Genomic DNA, 18,417 nt, shown 5'->3' on the forward strand with positions numbered 1-18,417 from the left:
ATACAGTATTATGTTCCCTTGCACTCGACCTCAGTGTTCAGTCCAAACCTCTCCACCACTGAGAGTTCTCTCTGACAGTCCTGTAGGATTGCACTTGTATGAGGTTGGAAAATGTTTTTTAGATATCATCAAAGATGTTTTGTCTTCCTTTTGTCAGGGAGAGATCCCACCACCAGGTGGATCACCACGTTCTCTAACAGAAAGGCTGCTGAAGCAGAATGCAGAACTTACTGGGTACGTCAGCCGACTGACCGAAGAAAAGAATGACCTGAGGAACCTTCTCATTCAGCTGGAGGAGGAGCTCAGACGCTACAGAGAGAGGAGTGCCTCTAGAGACCACGTATGTTGACATACCTAGCCCAGACGTGTGCTTTTTCACTTTATTGAAAACAATGCTCACTGCACTGGATACGTGACCTGAGGGTTGAGAAGGACTTAGAAGAAGGTGGCGTAATGCTAATTGAAAAAAGCACTAAATGAACTGCTGGTAATTCATTAAAAATGTGTCAACATTTTTTATATTGCAGCGTCTTTAGGCAAATTCGCTGCCGAATGAATAAGAGTCCTATTTCTAAGGTTTATATTTTACTTATTGGTTATTCCATCGACTTGGACCGGCCTGTATTCACCCTCACAGCAAGGCAAGCCATTACTGCAGCCACATTTTTCGGTTTGTGCCTTCTGGGAATGCAGGGTCTTGTCTTTGGCCTTAAGACTAATCATCTAACTCTTAAGAAATTACTGAAGAAATTATTTTTGGAACACAGTAAAAAGCATCCAGTTAATTTGGCAAACAGTTTTCTCATCTTCCATAGCTCTCATCTTGTGCCAGGACACCACAGTGTGCTGCAATAATAATTGACATAAAAATTAACAAAACAAACAAGCGTGACGTGGGTCCCTTGCTCACTTTGCCAATGGTTCAAGCTATCCTTGCTGATTAGGGGTGTTACCCCGAAACCAGTCCCAGGATGCTTGTTTCCGGTCAAGGGAAGACCAATTCAGGCTGGACTGTTCCCATGAGGAGCAGGGTCAAGACTGATTTGTATATAGCTGTGTCTGGGGTGGCGAAGTGAGCTAAAGAATAAAGATGAATTCAACCCAGATCTGTGACTGTGGATGGGTGTCTGAAAAGTTTCAGCGCCCGTCCATCATCTCCTTGTGCTTTCTTTGTATGCCAAAGAATGCCTCTGTGGCGTCAAATCACTAAAATCTCATAGCACCTGTGACATTACCTACTGTTTGTCACCCCAATTGTTCACAGGGTTGACTCCTCACTGTACACTTTCCCTCCACTTAAGCCTCCTCTGTGCAGTTTCCGGTCTTTAGAAAGGGCTTGGAGGGCAGCTAGATGAAGTAAAGACCCTGATTTGGCACTGGCACTCCCAGGGTTATCAAAGGGCCTGTCAGGTTCATGTCCTAACTCTGCAAGCTTGCAAAGCAGTACTGGCTTCGCTCAAAAGCTAAGTTACTGCTGCAGCTGTTATTGTCCTATTGTATTTTTTTTCAAGCAAAAGAAGATGTTGCCAATGGATTCCTAATAAAATATTATAATATATTATTCAATGGAGAAGTTTGAAACTGAAAATAACAACTGACCCAAATGTATTGTTTCCCAAGACTTCTCGGCCTTTAATGGACAATGAAGTTAATATTGATGCGCTGATCAGATCCGAGCGAGAGATGTGGAACAGAGAGAAGAGAGCCCTCCAGAGATCCCTGAAACAGACCGAAGCGGAGCTGTCCAAACTGCGAGCAGAGCTGAGAAGCGACTCATTCCATAGGGATCTGGGAGGAGACCCCGAGAGCATGGCTTTAAGGGTAAGAGAGCTATGCAACTGTCATCTAATGTTGGTGAAAGAAGGCACGATGTCTGAGGCATGTTAAAATAGAAAGATAAAGATTTGACATTGTTGTGTTATATCCTAAAACATGGCTACATATTAGCTAGAAGATGCACAGTTATTTTATTTATGAAAAGTACTGTGCATTAAAAGTGCAAACTTTAACTTGCAAAAACAGTGCAATGTGTATACTCAAAACAACTAAAGAAATATGCATTCCGCCACTGGTCCATTTTGAGCAAGTATAAAACAAGCCAATGAATTATTTTGTGCAACGGCTATGCTAAGTGTACCTGAATGAATGTTTCACTCAAGCAATTGTAATTTCTGAAATATTTTTTAATGTGTAGACATGATAATCTGAGGTGTAGTGTAGAGAATTTATGACATTATTATATGTCCCTATTTACAATTTATCCAAAGAACTTTTTCAGTTCTACAATAACCAGCTAAGTTAGCAGGCTACTTCCTTATTTTATTTCAACATCATATATAAAACATATGCTCTTCACAGATAAAAACGTAGACATGAAGTTAACGAGGATGTCATCATCCCTAGCACTAGTCAGTTTAAATGAGTAATCAGTTGCTCCAGTCATAGAACAGTCAAACTAAACAAAATCAAATTGATAAAAACTTGATAAAAAAAAATTAAAGTCCGATGTACTGTAAACATCTCTCCAACCATGCATCATTAATTTCATCACAGATGTTGCTTTCAACCTCTAAGAGGACACCTCTCAGAGTCTGCTGCCCTACATGCGAGCTCCTCTCTTGTGTCAAGTTGCATCTGCATCAGTCACTTGTGTGGCAGCTGTTGACCGTGCTTCAAATGCTTTGTCAGTGTGTATCTGTACTGGTCACTTGTGTAGCAGTTTCTCTTTCATGGAACTTCCTATTATTTATCAAGCTGCCCACATGCCATGCCAGAAGCATGCAGCGACCTGCACGTGACCAGCTCAAGACACTGATGTCCTGCAGTACAAACAGTGTATATGTTACAACATTGGAACTGTAAAGTGCTGTTACATTATTGAAGCGGTAGAGTGTACAGTTGATGGCAGATTAGTATTTTTGGTGTGAGGGACTTTTGGCAATATAGGGAAACTTGGTGCTTACTAAAGGTGCCAAGTAAAGTGGGATGCCAAATTTGAGGGAGAAGTTCAAATAAACAAATAAAACAAATAGGGTCACAAATTGCATGATTTAACTTGTACTGCATTTGCTGGAAGCTAGTCCACAGCTACATCTTCTGGGTGTTTCCTTATACTGTACTCTTTATTCAAATAGTTTGACTTTCCTGATTTAAAATGCACACTTTGAACAGAATATCAAACGTTATTCAACGCCATCTTGTTTTTATCTTTCTTTTTTATCCAGAGAATGTATGGCAAATACCTGAGATCAGAAAGCTTTAGAAAAGCTCTAATTTATCAGAAAAAATATTTGCTGCTCCTTCTCGGCGGGTTCCAAGAATGTGAAGAAGCAACCCTGGCTCTCATTGCAAGAATGGGTGGACAGCCTTGCTATACTGATCTGGAAACAATAACCCATCATTCTAGGGGTTTTACAAGGTTTCGTTCAGCAGTCCGAGTGTCCATTGCTATTTCAAGGTGAGCATTGGTAATATTGTATGTGTGTAGTTGCTGTGGGACTTAATATAGTTTTCCTTTTATCTTGTTCATTTAACAGTATGCTCCTGAAAAGCTTATTTGCAAGTTCATGTTACCATCCTTTCACTTTGTTCTCAGTCTCCATAAAACCTTCCTAAGAGGACTGTGCTAGTAGGACTCGGTGTGTTTTCATACTTTTCTTGCAGTGTCACAAGGAACCCTGCCCCCTTTTTCAGAGCACTCTCTGATATTTCCTCAGTTATTTTTTGTGGTTGTGTCGAGTTACATTTATTGTTAGAGGTTTTAATGGTTCTAATCATAAATTTTGTCCGGTGTTATGATATCCCCTTTGTTTGGTGCAAACTGAATGGGGCCTGTAGCAATGACATTGTACTGCCACCTGTGAGGTTTGTTGAATCTTTTCATCTGTTCCTCTTTGATTTGTCACAGGTCTGTATTGTTGGGGCCAAACTTTTTTGACAAATGTCACTCAATTCCTGTTGACTTGCATTTACTTGCGGCATCACAGGTTACAGAACTATTTCCAATACTCTGTCGTCATGCCCAATGGTGTAGACATTTGAAATGTAGGTGATGAACAGTTTAAATTGAATCATTTTCATATTTTCTCAATAAAAGTTACTTACATTTAAATGTATTTGACATGTAACACCTTGTTATCAGGCATCCTTTCAGGGGAGTTTGTGGTTACATTATACATTTCTACAGTGCTATGTTTATGCAAAATCTTCTTTTCAGGGTATTATATGTACAGTATTTCCTCCTGTAATTGCTTTTCTAAATCTGTAATCAGTTTGGTAGTTTCCAGAGCGCAAACGAATACTGACCGAGAGGTTTCAATGCGGATCAATTCTATCAGCTATTTTCTGAGGATATTGCTTGTTCTACTTCCTCCTCTCCTAGGTATTGCCTACTGTCTTGCATTTCATCAGATTACATCATATTTGATCAGATAAAGTCCCACCAGATTTGACGTAGGTCACAGATGACCAAGGAAATGGACTTAGCAGGTTAGGAAAGTACTGTTGCTGGGCACGTTTTATCTAAGGTGTCCAACATGAGGCTTGGTGTCCAGTGAATGTGCTTATCAACCTTGGCTCACAGCTTTTGTCTGGTTCTCAGCATGGTTGGTGCCAATGGTCTAAGTACGTTTATCCTTAAATAAGTGCCCAGCGGGGACAGGGACCTCCCGATACATGTATAACTGTCCTCACTAAGTCTTCTCTAAAGGATAATGCTCATTGTTAATCTCATATACTAGTCTCTGTGTTCACCGATTTGCATTAGGCTCATAACTTATATCACTTCAACTAAAGACGGTTCCCTCTAGGGGCTTCAAGCTTAATGTTCCTTTACTGCCTGTGCCTCATTGGTTGTTTGACTTTGGGTTCAGAGTTTCTCTTCTTTGCAGTTTCTGTCTTTTTTGTGTCAGCAAGTTTTCAGCATACCTACAATGTAGATATCTACAGTTGGGCCTCTAATGGAACCTTTTTCCTAATGTTAAGTTAGCAGCCTACTTCCTAAATTGTTTCTAGAACATATATAAAGTATACTTTTGACAGATAAACATGTAGACTTGAAGTTAACAAGGATGTAGTCATCACTAAAACTGTCTGGGAGAGTTAGAATTCAGCTGAATGCAAGTATTATTTCATAGCCCAACATTCCTCAGTCTGAAGCAAAACAACCGTGTTACCAAGAGTCTTTTGGATCATCGATAACGGAGTTCATATCTCAAGTGTGGGCTTGTGTTTTTCCAAATTGTGGGGCACTAAATGTCCAGCTAGGCAGCTTAGCTTCTTCAATAGATTCACATTCTTGAATTAGTCCCCAAGTTTACAATGGGATCCCTCACTAGTTAATGTTAACATGGAAGTATGTCAGTACATCAGTTGGCATTGAAAGAAAACAGAATAATATTAATCCACCATGAGCCCATCCACCTCGGTATATGACCTGAATTCCAGCCATTCAGTTGGAGGAGCCCAGGGTTCCAAAACTCCTCAGAGGCTCGAACTGCCACAATTTCTTCCACTTTGTGTGGGGCAACAGGGATTCCTCAGAGCTGTGCTCAGCTATCCTTCTGAACCTTTGACCCAAATCATTCAATACATCTTCACATACTACGAGCAGGCATTGCTTTCTCATTCCCTTTAAAGGATCTACTTTACATTTGATATATTTTCTGCTCAGAACAATGGCTGAACCCTCACATTCAAGGACTCTTTTCAAGCCATGTGAGGTATGTAGAGCCAGGAAGGTTTATTCTCATGACCCTCTCACAAAATGTATTTTTTGTCAGCATAAATCTGGAGAGAAAAAAACCAAAAACCTGAGACATCCATACAACTTTTAGCACTAAAACCCTAGAGGATAGAGTGAGTAGGCTGCTATGTCTCCTTAATGCTGATCACCAGGCCTATCATACCAGAAAAGTATGTTAAAGATAACAAAAATCCAAACTGGAAAGGCTTTCAGCAGCAAAAGATTCAGCCACTAGGGCTACCTCAAAGAAATGAGAAACCCCCACCAAGAGACCCTCTGTGTCCACCTTAGAAGGGAGGTTTCTGGTCATGGAGAGGCCCTCCATCTTTGACAAGTAAATTGACAGAGCAATGAAGTATCTTCTGATCAGGAATTGGACAGGTGGCAGATTTACTGGGATGATAACATGTTGTCAGACGTCTTCATAGGCTGAATGTACCCATGACTTGAACATTCATTTTGTGTCAAAAAATTTGTATGAGGAATAAGAGCTATATGGTTACCAGAAGTCAACTTGTTATAGTCATCTTCAGGAAGTAGACATTCCATAAACCTTTGGTTTTCAAATGGTACATGTGTCCATGGAGTACTTGCACTCACTGTAGATATTGATAGAGGGCTTCTATTTTAGACTGCCTCCAGAACTACCACAAATACCTCCTCAGGCACCTTGATCAGATTTGACTAATTGGCCAATAACAACATCGCAGGATCAAGACTTTCTACACACTAGAACACTCCCACAGGAAGAGTCTATGACCCAGCATCAAATCTCCATCAGTGAACACTGGCCTTGACACACCATTGGACACTGGTGATCAGGATTAAAGTGACAGGTCATTGAAATAATACCTTTCAAAAGGACACTGTGCCTAAGTTAAGGCTTCTTAGAGGTTAAGAACAAGTACCCTTCCCAGTTGTGGTCAGAACTATAATAATGTTAGTGCAGGAAGTGTTCAACTTAATTAATGTGTTGATATAAGGTAACATGGTGATTCCAAAACTGTTTCATAGCAAAACAGTCATGGATTGTTTAATCAAAATATTGTTGAACATAGTGCATTATTGTTAGATGCAAAATCCTTTGTAAACAAATGTATAATACTCACAAATAACATTATCCTCATGGAGGGTAGATAACAACTGTGACTTCGATTTTAGTCCTATTTACAAAGGAATATTCATAGTGACATTCACATCCTTGCTTATTAGTTCAGTATCATGAACCTTTTCCAAGTTGATGATCGCTAATATATTTATGTCTTGTATTTTATGTCTCATCCATAATTTTGTTTGCAAATATTTTTTGAATTTATAAAGATCTATTGGTAAATGAATCGTATTAGCATATGATTTGCATTTGCAAATAAAAGTTCTTTGTTCAATAGAGACTCATTTCTTTGGTAAGCGTTTTTGGTTAAATATTGTACATTTAGATGTTTACTTACATGTTCCTTTCGTATTTGTGATCAATCACTTTTCAGACTGGATTCTAACTATCTAGTTCCCCAAAACATTGATCCAGCCACTTACTTGGTAGAAACTTTCTATTGCCTCCTGCTCATTTAATCATAGCAGAGATGTTAGCATCATAACCAGCAGCCTGAAGGAAATACAAATTTGGAATAAGGGCAATCTGGCTCCTGCCGCTTTTGAGCCCTTTCTGGTAGACCTTTAGATTCTCTTCTTCACTGAATGTTAAGGATTGGATCAATTTGTGCAACTCTGCAATAAGTGGGATTTGTGAACATCTAGCCCAACTTAACTCCACCTTGTCATACCAAAAAGCCTACCCTTCCGAGAAATATTACCTTACATAATCACCCGTGGCCGGCAGACGACCAAAGAATGAGCTGTGGTCCTTTTCAAATGAATGTTAAATGAGCTTCCAGGTCTTTGGCAAGAGAGGTTGTCAGTGCAGGTGTTGCACAACCATTTATATATTGAAAAGGTCCTTGACCTCAGTGCAAGGATTTTAGTCAGCAAAAGCGTACTGATAGAAGCATGAGATCCACGCCCCTTGGCTTTCCTCCAAACCTGGTCCCAGTATTTTCACTATCCAGGGACACTAGCAGAGGTTGAGGGAATTATTGTTGCTATGCATGTTTTTCATCCCCTGAAGAACTATGCTATTTCTTTCTGAGCTTAAACAGGAATCCGTCCATATCACTGTAATGCTCACCACCCCATTGACTGATGTCTGGGTTCTGCAATTCTAAAACATGCATAGAATACCCCATTACTCAAAGAAAATAATCTACTTGAAGTCCAGTTGATCCATCAAAAATATATTCCTATTTCTGCCCTCCTTCTTTCTTAGGATCTTGGAAATGTTGGTCACCAAACAGTTGCCTATTCATTAGGAAGCACATGAACTATTGGGTCACCTCATCAACCTTAACATGGAGAGACTGCACTGAGTGTCACGTGTTTGAGGTTACTTAACATTGTAGATGAGAGGGCAACTGCATTCTTGTGCTCCTCAGCCTCTCTGTTGCATTTGATAGCAGTGACCACGTTATCTTGATTAACAGTTTGCAATAAGCGGCTGAGTTTGCCTATGGTGTGTATCGGGGTTCTTCACTGTCCTCCTTGCCTTCTAATATCTGTAGGAAACGAATTCATTACTTAGACGAAATATATGGGTAGTCTTTCATGTGTAAGTCAATACCTAACTGCTCCTTCCACTCAGCTAAATTTTTAATTGGATTCTGAAACACTGACTAAAAAGGACAGAGAATGGCTATAGGGAAGATGGATTGCTTTAAAAGCCAGCATGACTGGACTGATACTGGTGGGTTCCTGTACAGCAGTAAAACAAATAAATGATTTTTCGATTACTCCTGGACCCCAGTATTTTACTTTTTTAGAGTTTAAAACTTAGGAGTAGTGTGTGGTATTTGGCGTCTGTTAATTAAAGAGAGCAAGGCCAAACATTGGCAGGATTTTGTTGTTTTGATATTCGTTTACTTAGTATGTTACAGCCTTTTTTTGTCTGAATTGAACAAAGTCAGGATAGGCAGAGCCAACATGCATTCATGTTAAATTAATGTGGCGCAGGCTTCATACCACTACTAACAAAATTCTGTGTCGCCTCCAGTAGATATAGAATTAGGCAGTCCTTATGGAAATACATATAAATTGCAACTGTTATTTGAGTGAAGACTACACTGGTTCCTGATTGTTTACAAGGTCAACATTCGTGCACTCATGAATTTGAGGACTATTTATCAGGGAGGCATGGTCCATAGGCTAAACTCACCATTTGAATAAATTCATGTTATCTGGGGCTTTAGAATGGCTGGAAGTTCCTTGAATATATGGTTCTTCCCAAGTAACAGAAGGAACGAATTAAAATACTGAAACAATCTCCACTAGATCCTTGAATGCCTACTTACATTTCTCTTGATAATTGAAGTGTGAACTTCATTGTGTTTTTAAGGCCTGTCTTTTAGACTGACCTAAGTGTTGTGTAAATGTTGTGTTGTAGCATCAGTGCTCTAACACTTTTGGTGTTTAGCATCCTACATACACTTCTGGCTTGTTACATTCAGTCCTTAATTTGAGTTAAAACCAGCCAGCGATTTCAAGGCTGGCTTCACATGATACAGTGTGTTCATATTCAGGTTACAGGTAGCCACGGCAGTCTGGTGGAGACTTCTTGAGGAGGCTAATTTAAACTTGTTGGAAAACTAGGCAGTATCTGTGAGGCCTGCACAAATAACATGTCACATTCGTCCTTTACTGGGAACCAAACACCCTAGTGTAGCGCCTGACTCTCAGAGGGAAGCGTTGCAGAGCAGTCTAAGGCTTACTCAATGGAGGTGGTGTGGCCAGTAATCGCCATTACTGGTGCACAGAAATAACACTCAGTAATTGATTGTCCAGTCTGTACTTTGCTTTATAAAAGAGTACATTTATTAAACACACACACTACTTAATACTATGCACCAATTTACAAATATATATAAGCTGTTGGAATTACTTTGAGACAGTGCATAACATTTTCACCCCTCCAGAGGGGGGGGGGGGGTCTAGTACCACCACTCCCATGTATGCACATGATCTTGCCCCTTAATGCCGTTAGTCGAACATAACCTGGAGGGAGGGCCCTGCGCACTGGCACCATCCCAGGGGCGACCCACCCCATTATCTCAACAATCATTGAAACTATGTACACCTGCCCTGGTAACACATAACCGTGACTTAACATGTCGTACTGACCATATAGTATACACCTTTACCTCTTAGGGGCTAACAGTGTGGATTGTTCTTCACCTAACGCAGCAGCAAGAATACATGTTTGGGCATCACATTAAATGAGGTACTTATCATAGAGGATAACAATTATAATGCATTGCAATCACAGCCTCTAAAAGGCATCACAGGTAAAATCACACGAGTACGCAAATACAGCCAGACACCCTAGCAGGAATGTCCAGCAACATAACTCCACTTTGCTTATTACATCACCTTACACAGGTACTTCACATAACACATGTGACTTCCATTACCTCTAAAAAGAAATAACATAGGTAAATGCATTTGTGGTGCAATTACTTCTCTTCACCTCCAGGGGATGCACTTCTCCAGACATCCCCAACTCAGCCCTTCACATCTTAATGCACCTCTCAATACACCCCCAGCTGTAGAACAAAAGTTCCAGCCCAGGAGCTGATTAAATGCTAGCTGAGCCCTTGAGGGCGTTAGTTCTTCAGAGTCCCCAGAGACTTAGGGAGGGACTATTCCTCTTCGTGCTGGGGAGACTGCGTTGCTCCTGCAGCTCCCCCTGCACCTTTTCACACACCTCGTGGTGACCGTCCTCCTGGGGCCACCACACACAGCAAAACAGAGAGGCATTTTCCTGCAGGCCGCCCGGGCATGCAAAGCATTATGGGGCGTTTCTTCCAGCTCTGCATATTATAGCAGCGGCTCTCCCGCTGTGTCGGGGAGAGCCGCACAGGCTGCTTCGGCGGCCTCCCGCTGCATCCAGTTAAGCGTTGGGGGGCCCAGTCCCACCCGGACCCCCAGTGGATGGATTGGAGCATGGGGAGGCCATCCCCCGGCTGCTCCTGCCGCGGTGAGTGGTTCCTTTGGCTCTGGGAGCCCACCCCGGCCGCTCTTCTTTTCGTTGGGCCCGGTCCCACCCAGGCCCCGCATTGCCTATTCGATGGAGGGCAGCCCGGGGAGCCCACCCCCTGCTGCCCTCGCCGGCTCCCAGCCCGGCCAGCACCCTCGCGTGCTGCCGCAGGAGCCGGCACCTCAGTTCTGGTCTGCCCGCTCCGGCTGGACCTCGGGGGAGTGCGGCGGCACTCCTCCGGCCTCCTCCTCCCCTTCGGGGCCCGGGCCCCCTTGCACTTCTTCATGGGTAGCGCAACGGCGCTCCCCGACTTCCAGTTCTGTCTTCGGGGCATATTCACTGGGAGCGCAACGGCACTCCCCGGCATTACTTCCGTGTGACGGGCCCAGAATTGGGATTCCGGGCCCCCTTGACTTCCTCCGTTGTCGCCGGGGGCCAGGGTGGGCTCCTGGCACCCCGGTTGGGCACCTTCACGGGGATCGCGACGGCACTCCCCGACTTTCGTCTTCGCGGGGACAAGACGGCCGAAGTTGGAATCCCGTGACCCTTTTCACTATCTTCATGGGGAGCGAGACGGCGCTCCCCGTCTTAGCTTCTGTTGGGGGAAGCCCCTAAGACCTGACCCACCCTGGGGGCACATTCAAGACTGGCAAGACTGACACGCGCTTCGTCCTCAGTCTTCTTGGAGGTCACTCAGCCCCCAGGATACCGATCTGCGCCATTTTCGTCTCCTCTTGCTCCTGGTGGGGCTCCCCAGCCACTGGGAGCACTCTTTTTCACCCTCTAGGTCTCACAGAGGGTGGATTCCACAGGGAGCTGTCTTCACTGGCTCCCTGCACCAGCCTCTCACCTGGCTCTTCTCCTGGGCCTCTCTTCTCTCTTTGCAGAGGCCCAGGCTCCTGCTCACTGGTCCTATAGCACCTTCCTGGTGCTATTCAGGATCCTGGGACAGTCAGGGGGTTTCTACTTACAACTACCCATGGCGCCAGGCTCCAGCACCAGTCTTCCTCAGCAGACCCCACTCCAGAGAGAGCTCCTCTTCCTGTGCAAACTCCTTTTAGAATTGGGGAAGGGGCTGGCAGGAAGTCTCTGTTTGCCCTATCACACAGCTACACATCACTTACCGAGGTATTGGAACTTTCATAGATTCCCATGCTTTTGTATCATTTCCTGTCGTCGGAATGGGAGTCTCGGTAACTAAAATACCATAGCAGTAGGTCTCTTTCTCTTTTGTAGCATATCATCCTCTTTGTGTAAAAGAGACCAAACTTTGGCATCAGCCAATCAGAAGAGCCTCACCCCTTAAAACCCTCCTGAAGGAACCTCAGAGCCTTAGATTTTCTACCACACGTTGTGCTTAGGGAGTCTCCTTTGAGCTCTGCTCAGTCTACTTTTCAAGAGTTTTTCTCTTCAAGATTTTTCTTCAGTTTTTTCTTCAGATTGTCTGCTGATCCTTCCAGGATGTCTGACAAGTAGAAGAAGAAGGCCCTTTTCAAGCCATGTTCCACCTGTGGCAAGAAAAGACTTTTCATTGAGGATAAGCATAAGGATTGCATCTACTGCCTCTATCCTGATCACAAAGCTGCAGACTGTAAGATCTGCCGCACCTTTTCAACCAAGACCCTCGAGGACCATGAGGGTAGGCTTCTGACTTGGCTCCAGAAGTTGAGGTCCAGGAAGGATACTGTCTTCAGTGACAGTGAGGACTCTGCTTCTGCATCTTTAACAAGAAGGTCAGTGACACCCAGCTTCTGTTTCCTTTCAAAACCTTCACTCCTGCTTTACAAAAATCTTTCTCAGAAGGAATGCGGGCAGTGTCAAAATGGATGGCGGAGAATTGTTTACAATGTAATGTGGGCAAAACAGAAGTCTTACTATTTGGGGAGGCGGTGACATTGTGGTCTGATGAGTGGTGGCCAACTGAATTAGGACCTGTACCAATTCCAAAACAGACTGTTAAAAATTTAGGAGTATTGTTCGATCAAGCCTTGACATTCAAACATCATGTCAATCAAGTCGCTGGCACCTGTTTCAGGACCATTGGACTATTGAAAAGGGTATTTCCCTATCTACCTGATAATCACAGGAAGACTCTAGTCCAGGCACTAGTGATCAGTAGATTAGACTACTGCAATGGCCTTCTTTTGTCAACTAATGAAGGCCAAATGAACAAAATGCAAGTAGTCCAAAATACAGCGGCGAGGTTGGTCCTTAATGTTCCATCTAGGACCCCCTCCCAACCTCTACTGGTTAAACTTCATTGGTTGCCTGTGCGGCAACGCACAAAGTTTAAAATTTTATGTACTATCCATAAATGTTTGATAGGAAAGGGCCCCAAATGTCTTACTAAAGCCTTTCAACCTTATATCCCAGGCCGTTCCTTACGATCCAGCAACCTCCATTTATTACAGGTCCCTAAAGTAAGAAAGTCTCGTCAGGGAGGTCGCGCCCTGGCATACACAGGACCCGTTCTCTGGAATTCCCTTCCCCCAACATTAAAACTTATAACTAATCACCTTCTTTTTCGTAAAACCCTCAAGACCCACCTTTTTATTAGTAGTTAATTTTCTACTTGTTCTAGCTTCTGAAACGATCTGGCACAGCATAGTCTCCTACACTGGACAAAGCGCGGAGATACCCCTTCGGAGGTTTATTCAGGCGCTATATAAGCACATAAAATAAAAAATAAAATAAAAGGGGTAGGGGTTCCCCTTCTCCTTCTGTGGAGCATCCTACTAAGGCCTCAAAAAAGACCCCCAGAGAGTCCGAGAGCCAGGGTCCATGCCAATCTCCTCACCATGGTGAAAAGGAGAGGGTAGGACCATCTACGCCTTCTAAGGGTGTGAAGACTGATCCAGCCTTCAAGAAATCCACTTCCCAATCTCCTGACAGAAGTTCCAAGTCGTCGACAAAGACGGCGCTGTCGATGAAAAAAATCGAAGCTAAAACTGAATCTGGGTCCGTCGACAGGCTCGTCGACGGGACAATCGACGACGGCGGGATCGTCGACGAGGATGGATTCGTCGACGGCAGCTACATCAGCGTCGACGAGGGACTCGCCAACGACGGCATCGTCGACGGGGGTGTCGACGACGACAACGTCGACGACGACAGTGTCGACGATGAGGAGTTCGTCGACCGTGGCGACGACGACAGTGTCGTCGACGAGGGCCTCGACGACGGCAACATTGACGACGGCTGGGATGTCGACAGTCTCGTCGTCAACGGCATCGGCGACGCCCATCTCGTTGTCGAGTGTTCTTGTGTCGACGAAGCATATTCCGTCGACGAAGCCGACGACGGTTGCATTCTCAATTCCATCATCGACGGGACCGTCGACGATTTTGGCTTCGGAAAAGAGAATTACTATTTCCATGACCAGAATTACGCCAGACATGACATCTCCCAGGAGGGTACCCCCCTTGCCTCCGGCTCTGCTGTTTGATGAGGATGAGTCCGAAGGGGATGATCAGGACTCGTATGGCTATGCTGACAGCCCCTCTCAACTTCCGGTCAAATGCCAGGAGACGGACTCGGAAGGAGGATATGACCAGGAGGAAGGTTATCAACATCATGCTGCCCAACCACAGCAATCTTCTGGTCAGGAGATGGTTACGGTACAATCTTCTTTCCTGCAAGATCTGCACAAAATGCTGCAAGATTACAAGTCTTAGGCTGCAGGGCCTGCTCTGGCTCCAGTTGCGCATGACTTGCCTGTCCCGGCGCCAGCCTCAGCGGCTGTTCCTGGATTACCAGCTCAGATGTCTCCTCAGCCACAGGCTTCAACTCCACGGGAGCCTTCCAGACCAGCAGAAACTCATGATTTTTCCTCGGATGAGGATCATAATTCGGAGAATGGAGCTGATCAGGCCTCTGAGTGGGATGAATACGTCATTCCGGACCCTCCATCACTGTGTGCGGATCCGGTGGATTCTCCGCCCGCAAATATAGGAGGTTTTTATCAGCTGATGGAAAGAGCGACTGGCAGGTTCAAGCTAACAATGCCTGCGGTGGCCTCCGAGTGTTTCTTGTACGATTTCAAGGAACCTTACAGGAAGACGACAAGGTCCATACAAATAGTACAGCATCTCTGGGATGAAGGCCTTATGACTATGAAAAATCCAGCGTCGGTGGTCCCTGTGTGACCGCGTCTAGATAAAAAGTACAAAGCGCCTGATGATGGTCCAGCTGCCTTGACAGGCCACCCAAGACCGGTCTCAGTGATTTCCCAAGCGGCGCAAAGAAAATCCCACAACCCCTCTGCTCCTTTAACAACTCCTCCGGACAAGGAAGGAAGGAGATTGGACAATACCGGGAAAAGATTCTCGTCGTTGGCGAGTCTTCTGGTGCGGGCAGCTAATGCCCTAGCTATATTGGGCAGATACGACCGCCAACTTTGGTGTGATGTCGCACCGTTCCTGGACCAGCTTCCGCCAGAACCAAAAGCAGAAGCAAGAAAGGTCTTGCAAGAGGGGGAGGCGACATCGATTGAGGTCATTGACTGCGCCATGGACATTGCCACAACGGCGTTTCCTTCTTTGGCAGGAGCGGCGGTCCTTCGTCGCCAGGGGTGGCTGAAAGCGACCTGGTTTCGTCCCGAGATCCAGAATAAGATCCTGGATCTTCCATTAGATGGAGAGGCACTGTTCGGGAAATTGATAGACACTCTCCAAGACATCAAAAAGGACACTGAGACCGCAAGATCCTTGGTTACGATCCAGAACCGCAAAACTCCTTTTAGAGGGTCCAGGGGCAAGAGTACAAACTACAGAGGATCTTACCAACAGCAAAGATATTCGTCCTACGGATCAAGTTCTCAGCAGTACCGCCAGCCTTACCAACAAAGGCAGGGCCAATCCTCCAATTATTCCAGGCCTAACAACAGAGGAAAGCAGGCTCGCCAGGGACGTGATGCGTCCAGGCGCCAATAGCGGCCTCCGGGCTCTTCCTACTGGACCCTCCTCCAAGAAGTCATCTGTTGGAGGCAGGTTATCCAAATACCTTTAGAATTGGTCCACGATAACATCGGACCGTTGGGTGCTCAACATGATTCGAAAGGGCCATACTTTAGAATTCACTAAAATCCCACCAGCAAAACCCCCTGCAGCCATTCCATCAAAACACCTACGTCTTCTGGGGCTCGGAGTTCATCAGATGCTCCTCAAGGGGGCCATAGAGCTGGTTCCCTCTGACCAAAAAGGACAGGGATTCTACTCCAGGTTCTTCCTGGTAAGGAAGACGTTAGAGAAATGGCGCCCCATTTTAGATCTCAGGGAGCCCAACGCCTATCTCATCTCCCTGTCTTTCCGGATGGTTTCTCTTCAAGACACCCTGAGGCTGATCAATCCGGGGGATTTCATTGCCACGCTCGATCTCGAGGATGCATACTTTCATGTACCGATTCACCCAGCACACAGATGGTTTCTACGCTTTACAGTAGCCAAGAGCCACTTTCAATTCAGGGTTTTACCCTTCGACTTCGCTCTGCCCCAAGGATTTTCATGAAAGTGCTGGCGCCAGTAGCGGCATTCCTGCGAAGAAATCAGTTTCAAGTCTTCCCTTACCTGGACGACTGGTTGCTGAAAGCTCCTTCCAGGGAAGCAGCGCGGGACGCTGTTCAGGCTTGTACAAACCTGTTTCAGAATCTGGCACTCACGTTGAACAAGGACAAATCATCTCTGGTCCCATCCAGGAAGGCACGTTTCCTGGGAGCCATCCTGGACTCAAAACTCTCAAAAGCCTTTCCGACCATAGAAAGGCAGGAAAAGCTGCAAACCATGGCTCTGGACTTACGAAAAAGAAGGTGTCTTTCAGTACGCCGCTACAAGTCTCTGCTGGGGGTAATTTCGTCATGCATACCCCTGATTCCTCACTGCAGACTGCGAATGCGTCCTCTTCAGGAACAACTGGACATTCAATGGAAACAGGTTCACTGATCATTCGACGACAAGGTGACCGTCACTCCGACAATGAAAAGAGCGGTCCTGTGGTGGACGGACCAGAGAAACTTGTCCCAAGGTCTATCCTTCGTATGGGATCCGTCTCCTCAAGTAGTGACAACGGATGCGTCATTGGATTTTTGGGGAGCGGTGATGCAAGACCTGCATGTCAGTGGCCATTGGTCACGATCGTCGGCTCCACATCAATCCACTGGAGCTCAGAGCGATAAAACTAGCTCTGCAACCCTTTATCCCTCGCCTAGGAGGTTCACAAGTTCTCATCAGGACGGACAACACCACGGCCATGCATTACGTGAACAAAGAAGGAGGAACCAGGTCTTTCCCGTTGTCGCAGGAAGCTCAGGAGATCTGGGAATGGGCGATCCTTCACGGGATGTCACTGCAGGCAGAACACTTGCCAGGAGTTCTAAACGAGAATGCCGACAGACTGAGCAGGTTATCTTCAATCAGTCACGATTTGAAACTAAACCAACAAGTTCTAAAAGAAGTATTCCGCCAGTGGGGCAAACCGGCGATAGATCTTTTTGCCACGCCGACCAACAAGAAATGCCGGTCTTATGCAAGCAGGATTCACCACCGAGGATCATTAGGGAATGCGCTTTCGATAGCCTGGTCAAGGACATTTGTTTACGCCTGCTTGGCCGAGACAGTTCTGGTACACGGAACTCCATCTGTTGTCGCTGGCTCCTCCTCTTCCCTTGAGGACTATTCCAGACCTTCTTACAACGTCCGAAGGACAAATTTGGCATCCGGATCCACAGTCATTACACCTGACAGCATGGCTCCTGAGCAGCGAGAATTTATGAATCTCCCCATCTCGAAGGAAATTAAAGAAGTCCTCTCCCAAGCGAGGGCTCCTTCCACGAACAGATCTATAAAAGTACACTTGGCAGCAATTTCAAGATACAGACGGTCTGAGTCTGGACCTTCGTTGTGGTCCTCCAGAATTGGTAAACAATTTTTAAAAGGCTTGTTTAGGGTCTATCCACCAGTGAGGCCTCCGCCTCCAACTTGGCACCTAAATCTCGTCCTCACTCAACTCATGAAATGCCCGTTTGAACCAATTCATCGATCAGACTTGAAGTTCCTGTCATGGAAATTGGCTATCCTTCTTGCCCTCACATCGGGAAGGCGTATTGGGGAGTTGCAGGCTCTCACAATCCTGGAGCCTTTTCTACAATTCAAAAGAAACACAGTCATCTTGAGAACTAACCCAAAGTTCATACCCAAAGTACCGTCGGACTTCCACTTGAACGAGCCGGTTATTCTTAAGGCTTTCTTTCCTCACCCGGCTACACCAGCGGAGAGATCGCTACATTCTCTGGGTGTGCAGCGATGTTTGAAATTCTATTTGGAGCGCACCAAGGGATTTCGAAAATCCTCCCAATTGTTTGTTGCTTTTGGTGGTCCGAGCAAGGGTCTCCCTCTGTCGAAGCAGGGGATTGCAAAATGGATTACCAGTGCCATCCTACATTGCCATTTTGCGGCAGGGTTCGAGCACATTCCACAAGATCAGTGGCGTCTTCAACAGCCCTCTTCGCGGGGGTACATATTAAGGACATTTGCAGAGCTGCTACCTGGAGCAGTGTCTACACCTTTACTAAGCCTTACTGCTTGGACTCCTTGCAACAAGA

At 45.3% G+C, this 18,417-nt stretch overlaps 1 protein-coding gene across 2 annotated transcripts in view; it reads left to right on the forward strand.

The window, feature by feature from the left end:
* AKAP9 (A-kinase anchoring protein 9) overlaps positions 1–18,417 on the forward strand; it is a 647,464-nt gene that overhangs the window by 582,416 nt on the left and 46,631 nt on the right. For both annotated transcript variants that reach the window (XM_078663639.1, XM_078663638.1), the window contains 3 exons: positions 158–340; positions 1,621–1,821; positions 3,225–3,457. In XM_078663639.1, coding sequence (XP_078519765.1) covers positions 158–340; positions 1,621–1,821; positions 3,225–3,457 — 617 coding nt within the window. The remainder of the gene's footprint in view (positions 1–157; positions 341–1,620; positions 1,822–3,224; positions 3,458–18,417) is intronic.

Source organism: Lissotriton helveticus, chromosome 10 (assembly GCF_964261635.1).
Source record: "Lissotriton helveticus chromosome 10, aLisHel1.1, whole genome shotgun sequence".
In the NCBI taxonomy this organism is placed as follows: Eukaryota; Metazoa; Chordata; class Amphibia; order Caudata; family Salamandridae; genus Lissotriton; species Lissotriton helveticus.